Consider the following 11,928-nt stretch of genomic DNA (forward strand, 5'->3'; position numbering starts at 1 on the left):
CATAATAATTTTTAGACCCTTAATTTCTGTTTCTCCAAGGCCCAAATCTTCTACCTTTTAAACATGGCAGAACATGGCTTCACATGCAGTAACTTAACTAAATAATAACAATAATTAGTAATTGCTGCCTGAAGGAACAAATGCAAATAGTGGCAAAACAAAATAAATACAAATGTAGTATTGAAAGGCTTGTTTTTAAGACTATTTCTTGTAAAATGTTTTGTTCAATAACTTCTTTTAAAACTGTTTAAGAAACAAAGGTAAAATAAAATTAGATAATCAAAAAATTCAAGAAAAGTAAAACAAAACTACTATTATAATATGTTTAACAGCTAAACCATCTATAAAATGTGAAAATTGATTCTCTATATATTTTAATTCTCATCAATTTGAAATTCTGTCAACATATCATTAATTTTTATAACTATATTTTTAAGGATTTACGCAAAGCTCCAGTTCAACCAAAAACAATTAAAAAATTAGGTTTCTATTTTTTTTAATTTTTTTTAGACATTATGTTGTTAGCCAGATGTTTAAAATACAGGAGTTCTTTATTTTTTTGTTAAAATAATTCCATATGTCACATAATCTCTAGTTATACAACCTGGGAACAGAATTTTTGGTTCTAACCCATTTTTGTATGCAGTCACCAAGGTAATTAATGCCAATGTATAAATAAGCTGAAGCTACTAACTACACTAGCCTACTATAGTAAAGCAGATAAATAATAAATAAGCCTCACAATAAAACTAAGAATGAGTTGAATATTATAATCGTATAAATAATAAGTTTATAGTCTGAGAAATATTATTACACTGCCATGTTTTCTCTTCTGTGGTTCCCTTTATCGTCATATGTCATGTATTTATCTTATATTCCTTTTAATTTTTGCATTATTTGATGAATAACAGCTTCACCTAGTCACCAGTATGTTGTGGAAATCTTTTAAAAATTGAGACATCATGATTGCATGAAAGTTTGAAGCATTTTGTGCCATTTTTTTCAACTTTTTTATAATGACAACAACCCTAAAAAGTTGTCCTAATAAAAACTGTCAAGTCATTTAATGAAGGTTCGAGCAAAATCGGGGAAGACGCGGGAAAACTTCAAAATAAAGTGAAGGTCTCGCGACTCCACGGTTTTGTCTGCTGTCTCAGTGAAATCACTGCGGAAATTTGTTTTATTTTGAAAAAGCAAAAACGGAAACGTCCCACGTATATAGGCGTGATGACATCATCCCGCTGTGCATTTCTTCTGTGGTAAACGAATTTACCGGCTAGCTTGTATTTAGAAAAGAAAAGAACACAAAAATACTCCTTACGGCGAACTTAAATAATGGATAACACAACGCGACACAACATTCAGCTCTACATTTATGATCTTTCAAGAGGAATGGCTCGCAATTTGAGCCCCATCATGTTAGGTAAGTTGCATTTTAGTGAAGATTTAGGTGCTACTTCTTGGCCTTAGCTAAAAACATTGACGTGAATGTTTTTTTTTTTTTAACTTACGGATTTTAAAGCGCAGTTTCAAGAACAGTATGGTTAATTTTATCAGTAACATAAAATTCTGTCTTAATTTTTGTTGTAAAATGTTCTCATTTTCTTTTAGTTGGCATTGTTATCTAATATTGTATACTTGTTTACAGGTAAACAGCTGGACGGCATATGGTGAGTCTGCTAAGTTTTGAATGCTACCAAATATGTAAATAGCGTTTCTTTAACTAGACTAGTAAGAATAATTTTCAGTAAATAGAGGCTGCTATTCCTATGATCGGGACAGTGTGTTGGGACTGGGATTCGAACCACCTATCTTCTGATTGGGAGTTTTATCTGTGCAGAGGTTAATAGTTATCACGTGGTGTGAATCACCAATTACTCAGCATAACACAGTTGGATAACCTGTCAAGATTTGAGTAGTTATGTTTGCTGTGTTTATTTAGGTTTGCTAATCTGTTAAAAACAAACAATAAAGTCACAATAATGTAATATTTTTACCCTGGTCTTGCAGGCACACAGCTATTGTGGCATATGGAGAGGAGTTTTTCTTTGGAGGCGAGGGGATCTCCAGCTGCCCACCGGTAGGAAAAACAGTCGTAACAAAAACAATCCTCTTTGTGCTCTTAAATGTAAAGCCTCTATTATTTGCGGGTTTTAAAAAGCCTTTATTTTCTGTGTTTTTGTTAGGGTGGCACCATGCTGGGACCCCCTGACACGGTGGTGGATCTGGGAGAAACTGAAGTGACAGAGGAGATCTTCATGGAATACCTTTCCTCTCTAGGAGAAAGCACATACAGGTCATTGATGAGTCATTTACATTAGGAGTTTAATTTTTATTACTGGACAGTTGTTTATAGATATTCCGGAGATGTGTGTGTAAAGTTATGCAGGATGGAGGGATACTGTTATATTTTTACAAATATTAAATAAAAAGATTTTGGTAATTTTTTGATTAAATAAGTACAGTTTTTAAAAGGTTATTTTTTTAGTTCACTTTTCAATCTTTCGTGTAGGGAAAGCTTTGGTGGTTTGAACGACACTGGAGTTAATACAAAAGCCAAAATTTAAGTAACCTGTCAAGGTCATGGATCATCAGATAAGATTTGACCAGAATGACCTCATTTCTATAGTCAGGCAGGAACTAGAGTTATGATGAGTTTGGTTGTTTTACTACATCAGGACTACAGTCAACAGTGAGTTCATTTAAGGGCCCAAAAATATCTGCTGGCTGAGAATTGTCTCAAATATTTACTAAATATTGAATGCAATTATCAGTAAATCCTGGTCTATATTGTAGTGTAATTCAGAATATTTTTAGGAAAACTATGTTTGTACAGTTTGATAAAGGTGAACAGTTTTCCAAATTGGAAAACTGCTGTTATAGCACAAAACAGTATTGGAAAAATCTGATGGTTTAGGAAGACGGATCATGATCAGATATTTAGTTTGCAAATACATGAACTTGATTTCAGTTTAGGTATTCTAATTATTTTAAAATACATCTACGGTGTCTTTCGTCTACCACAGGGATTGTGTTCCAGCAGTAACCCTCGATAGGTGAAATCTGCTAAATAGGATTACAGATATATTAACGCTATAAAATTCCTCACTACTCACTTTATATACTTTACCCAGACATACTTTCACACTTTTCTTTCTTGTTTAAACTCTAAAAGTTCAAACCTTCATAGAAAAATAATTCCAGTTTTACAGAATTAAAACAAAAATCTGCTCGCGATCAAAAATGTACAGAAAACACTGCACAAAGATTGATTGACTGACAAAGTCGACAACCAATCAGGAAGCAGATCACAGTGCGCTGCTCTAAAAATGGTAAAACGCAGTATAGCGAGAGGCCACTGTTTTAGAAAGTTGAAGTTTTGTTAAAAGTTTGTTATTTTAAGAAAACAAGGCAAATCCACATTAGAATGGCCGATCAGATTGCAGGTCTCCTCCGATCCTTGTAGACCAGGACATTCTCTGTAGTCAAGGACATTCTATGGCTCTTTTTTTTTCAACAATCTCTGTCTTTGTGTTTTCTGAATGGATGAAGACAAATCCACGTTAGATGGGGCACAAGTATTCAAAAACAAACAAGTACAACAGAAGTCCTTAAGTCAAGACTTTAACCCAGTTGACTTGTTTCTAGATTAAAAAGGAGAAAATCTATTAATGTATTCACACGTCACAATGTAGTTTAAAAAAAAAAAAAAGGTCAAAACCATTGACTATATATGAGAACTGGACTGAGTGAGTTACTACTTCCTGCTCCAACCAAATGAAGTCGATCAGGCGTGAGCTGCTGGAAGTCCACACTCTCACCATTTGAAAGCGGGATACTCGATATCTGTTGATGAAACATTTTGAACGTTGGACGTGAGGGCCAGTAGGCACATTGAGACATCTGATTGGTCAGTTTATAACTTGAATAACTTAATTACAGGGGGAAAAAAGGGATTAACAAAAACATGTTAAAAAGATCCAGCAGAGCAAGAATGGTTATTCTGCTCTGCTCTCTGTGTTCAGAGGTGACCGGTATCGGCTGTTCGAGCACAACTGCAACACTTTCTCCAACGAGGTGGCTCAGTTTCTGACTGGCAGGAACATCCCGTCCTACATCACCGACCTTCCGTCTGAGGTCCTCTCCACGTAAGTCTCAAACTCTGTCTTTGGGGCAAATCTATCCCTTTTCAGCACTGCTCAGCAAACAATAAGGCCTTCGTCTTCATATTTACGACACATAAGCAACAGTGAGTTGTGGTAGCGCTTCTCCTCAAAGAGAGGGTTTTCTGGGCTCCAGCTGTAACTCAGAGTTGAACTGTGCTGAAGTCACAAGGCCAGTCACAGCCGAGATACAAGTTTGCCACTAACCAAGTATGACTTTTATCTTCCTTTTTTTTTAGCTGGAGAGGGCGTTACTGCCTCCAGCTCAAGCAAAGATAAAGCTCAAGCTTTTCCAGAAATTACTAAAGCCATTTCTTCTTGTTTATCTCCTGCACTCAGTAATCAGTTTGGACATAGGTGAACATATGTTCTTGGTCTTCTCGGTGCAAAAAAAAAAGAAAATTGATTTAGATTGAAGTGGCATAAGTTACATTTATAAGTTGCTTAAAAAATATTAAACTAAAAGATGAATTGTCTCCATGACATCACCTCTGGAATGTAAGCAGACCAAAGTGAACTAAATAAAAAGACTAAAGCACCTTTGTAATCGTCTCATGAAGCAAAGTTGCAGTGGAACAAACTGTAATTTAAAAATATGCATATTGATGCATAAAAAAGATTAAATTAATCTGAAAATCCATGTCATGCATTTTTTTGGGGGGTGATAAAGATGAGCTTTGTTCAAATAGAACAGTCTTGTAGCCTGTGTTTGATGAATGCACTTTGTTTGCTGTTGCTGCATAGCAACTACAACAAACAGTATTTTGTCAGAGCCAACAAAATATGCAGTTGTTTAAAACCTGTCTAAAACAAAAAGACTATTTAAAAAAAAAACAATATATATATATATATATATATATATATATATATATATTTTTTTTTTTAATTTTGTTTTGCCTCACCTTTGAAGATCAAACTGACTGGTGTTTCATCTTCAGGCCGTTCGGGCAGATGCTGCGGCCCATCCTCGACTCCATCCACATCGCCCCCCCGGGAGGTCATGTCATCAACGGGGGAAGGAACATGTAAACCGACCAAGCAGAACCCTCCTTCCCCAGGTCACTTTCATTGTAGTCAGAGTAAAAAGACTTAACATTTATTCTTCACGTGAGCCATTAACCTCAAACGGACAGATCCTGACCTCCGACAGAAGTGCTGCCCTTCACTGCAATAAACTGCAACACCCAGTCACGTATTTGGAAGTTAAAATAAAGTGTATTTATCAATGTATTGTTTATACTAAAGCAGCATTAAGGTCTTTGAAGTTAAGTTCTTAAAGAAAAAAAATGAAGCTTAACTTAATTTAGAGCTCAAGTTCTAAATTAAGTTCTAAAACCAGCGTACCTCCTGCACATGAGTGCGTCCAGCCATTGACAGTTCGTAGTGAAGAACATATTGCTTCTTAAGTTTTGTTTGTTCAAATTTAATATAAAGCTATTTAAATCTCTTTGAGAGTAAGAACAGGATAAAAATCTTAGTATATATTTTTTATTCATATTTTTTTCTGAAATGTCATTGATTTGTCCCATTTTCCCAATCACACTTTTAACTGACTGCAGTGGATTTATTCGACCTTAGTGGGAAAATGTTTACCGTAATCATTATCAGCGGGTTGAGGAGTTGGTCTTTTAAACGTTAAGCATGTCTGTTTTGCATCTTTTATATGATCTTTATTGATAGCCTTTACCTTGTTTCTTTTCAGTTCATTGCACCTTTTAATCTTTTTTTTTTCTATTTGTGATTATTGTGTTGACTATTTATGTTGCAATTCCCCATTTTTAACATAAATGACCCCCAAGACTGAGTCAGCAAATCTCAAAAATCCACTACAAAAATCAACAATTTGTGTAATATAAAAAAAAGAAAACCATATATATGTATACTGTATATGTAATGTGTCAGTACAGCGTATATATCTATATAGGGTGTTCCCCTGGGTATTCCCGTTTCTTAATTCGCGGTTCCACGTACTCGCAGATTTTTTTTCAGTAATGTGACTTTTTCCAGTTCGTCACAAAAACTCAAGACGCTTGTATTACATTTTTTCCAAAGGAGGTGCTGCAGTGCTGAGTTGTATCTCCGCACCGCAGCCAAAAAAAAATCCTGATATAAGAAGATAATTGTGGAGTATAATTATCATCAGCAGGTGTTTATTATTTGATGATGGTTTTAAGGCACAGAGAGACAGTGACACCCCTTATCTGTGTCATTAAATGCACTGCGTTTCTGAATTAAGAAAAAACTCTTTACATTGAGCAATACTCCAATGTTCTTTAATAAATGTTTTTAAAGAAGTTTTTTTGATGAGTAAGGATTGGTAGCGAACATTCTTCGGGGGAGGGGTTCTCTCTGTCCGCGGACTTGTGGATGTCTCCGGTCCCTAATCCCTGCGAATAACAGGGGAATACTCTATACACACATATATATAGAACATATACATATATATGTTTTTCTTTAAACTAACAAAATATTTTCATTAAAACTGATTCTAAGTCTTCATAATTTAGCATTTTACTTACTCCAAATATTCACATTTCTAGGGTTCTATGAACGTATTGTTGAGTCTTATAACTCACCAGAGCGTGTTTGGAAGACTTACACCTCTGTGCCTTCACTCCCCCTCTGCTTAGCCACAGGATAATTCCAGCTGTCATGTATAACGATGGCATGGTGCAAGACCAAAATGGGTCAAAACGTAACTCACGGTGCACTCGGAGGGTCACACCTCTGAGCTGAGACTTCGTAAAGGTGCAGAAACATTCCGGTATATAGCTCCATAGCCTGTAATCTCTGTGCTTTAGTTCTACCAGTTTAAAGCTGTCAATCTTATTTTTTATTTTTATTTAAATGAATCCCAAATGAGCTCCACTGAATTTGAAATATGGATAACATTAAGATTTATCCAGCATTTAATTTTGTGCAATAAAGAGGACAATCTGCACATGTCCACTTTATTTAACACTTTAGTTTTGACTTAAAAAGAGAAACAAATGTAATTTTTCCCACTTTGAAGAGACTGAACTCTAAGTTTTGAAAATTTGATTTCAAACCCGACCACTGAAATGTAGTTCTGAACTCGTCCGCTGTTGCTTCTACGTGATTTTGCCGCTGGCTGTAACGTGAACGTGCAAATTATATGATATAAGATAGTTGTGGATTTCATTTTCTTTCTTAGTTGGTAAAACAACCCTTAAGTATATTTATGCACATTGTTTTCCTTGTTCATTTGTTTTTGTAAATCTACATTAAAGCCATCGACTGCAAAAATGAGCTTTTGGTTATTTTTTTTTGAGTTCTCAAAAAGAGCAGATTTTGTACATTTGACGCATTAACAGATTAAAAATAAATAAAACAGACCAAATGTCAAAATTTACACTGATAAGATATGTAGCAATGGATATGTTTATTTTCTGGGATGCAAATATGCTGGAAGGTTTTGTAAATGCATTAGAGAAAATCAAGTAAAGTAAAAAAAAAAACATGTCACTCTGAGAAAACGGGTACCTCAAATTTCGGAGAAGTTCGCCTAAAACCTGATTATTGCAAATCCCCATCTTCGTGCTGCAGTTTGTTAACCCGATTTGGTCTACCTGAAGTTTATTTTGAAGCACTTTGTACAAATGTTAACCTCTGCGGACACAGGAGAGCTTGTCTTGCAGCTTTTCCTTCTCTTGTTCTCATCTGCTGACTGACTGCAGGACAGATGGAACGATGCTGCACATCTGCTCGTCTCAGCTGAACAGCCACAAAATGTATTACATATTTCTCCTCCCAAATTAAGACGTTTGAATGATCTAAAAATATGACAAAATGACTCTTTTTAAAGACAAAAATGTTCTTTAGTTTTTTTTATACTTCAACAAACCTTGCCTGTTTAGTTGTGTAATGAAAAGAGTTGCTCTTTTCAAAGGTTTCTTTCTCTTCATTTTGATGATGTAATGCTACAGCTTACATAAACATTAAGGCCGTGGCACACTGCCACTTTTGCAGTACATTTGGCGCATAGTGCATCGATGAAAATTGGTCATACATGAATATACATGGAAAAGTGGGTGGTCTTTTATGTGAAATTGTCACAGATTTATTACAAATAAACCCAGAATAACCCTAACCCGAGACGGTAGAGCTCCAGCGGGAGAGATCCATAAGAAGGGCCCGACGCGCTTTAGAGTCACATCCGTTCCAGCCATACCCGGCCCCCTTCTGCACGGAGCTGGACACTGGCCCACACGAGATCTGACCCCCTGCCTGGACAAGCCAAACGCAGCGAGCGTGTAGACTGCTGGAGTGGTGAGAGATTGGCAGACACCTGTCAGACTATAAGCAAATGAATGATCCGTGTGTGATTTTTGCACTGTTCATATGTAATTCATTGGTGATTTGTGCATCAATTACATTATTTTAACCTTATATGTGCACTGTACATGATATAAAGTTTTACATCAATGGTATATGCGTGAAAAGTTTGTTTGACATACCTGGACATATGTGGAGCGGTCCTGAGAGGCCACAAATTTGCATATTTATCTTGCAAAAATCATGCGCAACTCCGTAGGATTTACGCAATAATTGCGTGTAAACTATGTAATATCTGCATAAAATGCATAATTCTCAAGAAACCAACATTTTGAACATCTCAAAACCATTTTTACCTCACTGGACCCTCACTGGACATCTGTGCACATCGACGAATGATGAACGCAAAAAACGTCTATGAATTACGTAGATCACACATCACAAAAGACTATCCAGGGTGACCCCCTCCCTTTGCCCAACAGTTGCCAGCTTAGGCTCTGGAAGCCCTGTGTCTTTGAACGGGATACTGAGGGTTAAGAAAATGATTCAAATATTCATAAAATTAAGTGTTGTTGAGTCATAGTGTCAAACACAAATCATAAATGTATCTAAAATAAACCTGTGGGCCTTTGAAAGGTCTGTAATATATGCGATGAAATGTCATCAAGGAACCCTGGGGACTTTGTCCTTTGAGAGGCTTTGAAGAAAAATGGTGCAGATTTGGGAGATTCCCAAATAGTGGAATTCTGCATGAGTTAAAGCATCAAGAGGCTCCAGAGATGGATCCAGAACACCTCCACTCTCACATCCCTTGTGTCAAGCTGCCCTTGACCAAAATCCATATCCGTCTTTCGCCTTCTGTTCTTTCTGTGGTTCAAAGACCTTTTCAACTGAAAACCAATTTTCTGAAGAAGGTCAGACGGGACAATTTATCCAAGTTTCTTCAGTTAAAGTGTCAATTTTTCTTCAATTTGTGGTGGTTTTTGAAGCCACGTCTGCTGGAGTTTGTCCACTGTGTTTTTATCAAGCCCAATGTCATTGGAGGAGGTTTTTAGTGAACTTCTTGCATCCTTCTACTGACCAACTTATTTGGTAATCCACATTTTTTTACAATATAAAAAAATGTTAGTATCAATGTCATAATTCATGAAGAACAGAAGTAAAATCTCAAATATTCGAACCCCCTTTTTCTGCTTATTCACAATTGATTGAAAGGGTTAGGCAAAAGGCATTCTGGTCAAAAAGTACTCTAGGCTTTCCCACAGTAATATCGGACATCAAATCAATGCTACACAGTGTAATTACTTGTGAATTCCCGAGGCTCCTGGGTCCAAAAACAACTCTCTGCCACACAGACCAGATAATGTCAAATGAAGACAAACTGTAATGACCTCTTCTTTCCACTAGGTGTCAGGATTCCTCCTCTCTTGAAGGTTATTTTTCATGATTAAACAAGAGCACATCTGGAGGATGCATGATGAATAATATGCAGCAGTTTAATAATGAAAAGTCGAAATTATTCTGCTTAAGGCCACAAACTGTCTGTCAGTGGACATATATCCAACCCAAGTCCATGCAATTGAATAATATGCTATTAATCCCCAAGGGGATGGTGTAACATAAAATATATAAGCAGTCAGCTTTAATCATAGATGAATGTCCCCCCCCTCTTACTTCCATACAAATTCAGTCCGTCAGCGATTGTGTTTCTATTTTGGAGTTTTGGTTTCAGCATCAATCAGCTGACCTTCTGACCTGAGGTTTTAGATGATGTTCTATAAAATGCTTCTCGTCATCACGTCCTCTCAGTGTCTAACCTGTCTCTGTTCGACGGCAAAGGCTGCCTCACTGAGCGGTGATGCTGGTTACACAAGAGAGGAGCTGCCTGGAGGGAGATGCGGCTCCCGCATCCTTTTGCTCTGATTGTTGACAGGCTGAAAGTTGTGTGTTTTGTCCAGCAGGGACAAGAGTTACGAAGAGAAGAAAAAAAAAGTTTGTAAAGATGAAACAGGGAGATTTTAATGGTTCCCTTAACAACTCAAGTGTCCAAAAAGAAACTATTGCTGTTCTTCACTACAACATTCAGATTCTGCTCTATAGTTGTTTTATGTATTTCTATACCAAAGTTAGGGTTTGATACTGATGCCTTAGAGGACAAAAAATATGGTATGAGTTTATTTTGAAGGAGGACCTCAGGCATCCTGCTGTCTGTAATAACCAGTGTATTTTTAATGATTTTAGTGCTTGTTATCAAGCATCTATGTATAGAGAATATCTTACATTTTTTTTCATAATTGACAACAACAACATATTTAAACTTTTATTGTTAAGAACACATTTCAGGAAATAAAGATCACATAAAATATTCAGAAATCTGAAGTCCTTTAATTTTTTTGGTGCAGAATTCCTGAATAAACTGGATATCATAGAGGCAACAATGCAAAATATCTGAAATTGTCAAATCTGAAATTTTGAAAGAAGTCCAGAATGAGTCCAGTCTATTAAGTAAGAGTGGACATACTGATCTGTGTATGGATAGAATTGATACCAAGGTGAAGTATCCATACTAGCATAATGAGATCAATACTTTTAATACTTTCATTGCAGTTTTTCTTTAATACGTACAGTAAAGAGCTTGAATTTACTTATGGAGTTCATGCAAGCACTGTTTATCTGTTTGCATTGCTGCCAGATTGAGCAAAAAACAGCTCAATTTGAGCAATAACCTGCCAGATTTCCATGGAAAATGCCCAATCTGGCAACACCACATCCTCACACCTTACCCCTCACCTCTCTGCCTCATCAGAGAGTCGAGAGAGTCATTAAAGAGCCACATATTTGCACACAATGGCAGATTTTTTTGTTATATTTTACACATTTTTATTCATTACAGTGTTGCTTGTGTTTAGTTTTTTTCAATTGTGACTTTGATATTTTATTACTGCTTTTATTATATATATATATGTACATTTTTGCTAAATTTTTCCTTTTTTTTGTTTTGCACTAGTTACTGTTTTCTTATGATAATGGTGTTATCCCATTTTTACTATACATGTTCTATATTTGACGTATGTTCAGTTCAGATTGCTGTAATTAGCAAATATACATTTTTATTTGCTAAAAGTCTCAGTTCTATGTTTTATTATACATTTAATTAAAAAAAAGTATTTGCAAAATTATTTTATAATAAAAAATTTAAAGAAAAAACTATTGGTATTGATATCGGCAATGCCCTGTAAGTACTTGGTACCAAATCGATACCACAATTCCCAGTATTGTCCACCCCTACTATTTAGTGAAGCCAGGTCAAAATTTTGGAGGGATAAATATATGAATATATATAATAAGATATATTCAATATACAATGAATTTGTCTTTGTGATATGAATAAAATTCAATTAAATATACACTGAAATAGACTTTGAACAGCCAAAATTGGATCAAAACAATAGAATAGATTAGAATAGAA

At 35.7% G+C, this 11,928-nt stretch overlaps 1 protein-coding gene across 1 annotated transcript; it reads left to right on the forward strand.

The window, feature by feature from the left end:
• The first annotated feature begins 1,210 nt into the window (after positions 1 to 1,210).
• On the forward strand, positions 1,211 to 7,433 carry desi1a (desumoylating isopeptidase 1a). The gene is made up of 6 exons (XM_024272606.2): positions 1,211 to 1,423; positions 1,649 to 1,670; positions 2,011 to 2,080; positions 2,187 to 2,296; positions 4,026 to 4,148; positions 5,102 to 7,433. The coding sequence occupies exons 1-6, from the start codon at positions 1,336 to 1,338 to the stop codon at positions 5,190 to 5,192; spliced, it is 504 nt and encodes a 167-aa protein (XP_024128374.1). The 5' UTR covers positions 1,211 to 1,335; the 3' UTR covers positions 5,193 to 7,433.
• Positions 7,434 to 11,928: the final 4,495 nt, after the last annotated feature.

The sequence above is a fragment of the Oryzias melastigma genome, linkage group LG8 (assembly GCF_002922805.2).
Source record: "Oryzias melastigma strain HK-1 linkage group LG8, ASM292280v2, whole genome shotgun sequence".
Taxonomy (NCBI): Eukaryota; Metazoa; Chordata; class Actinopteri; order Beloniformes; family Adrianichthyidae; genus Oryzias; species Oryzias melastigma.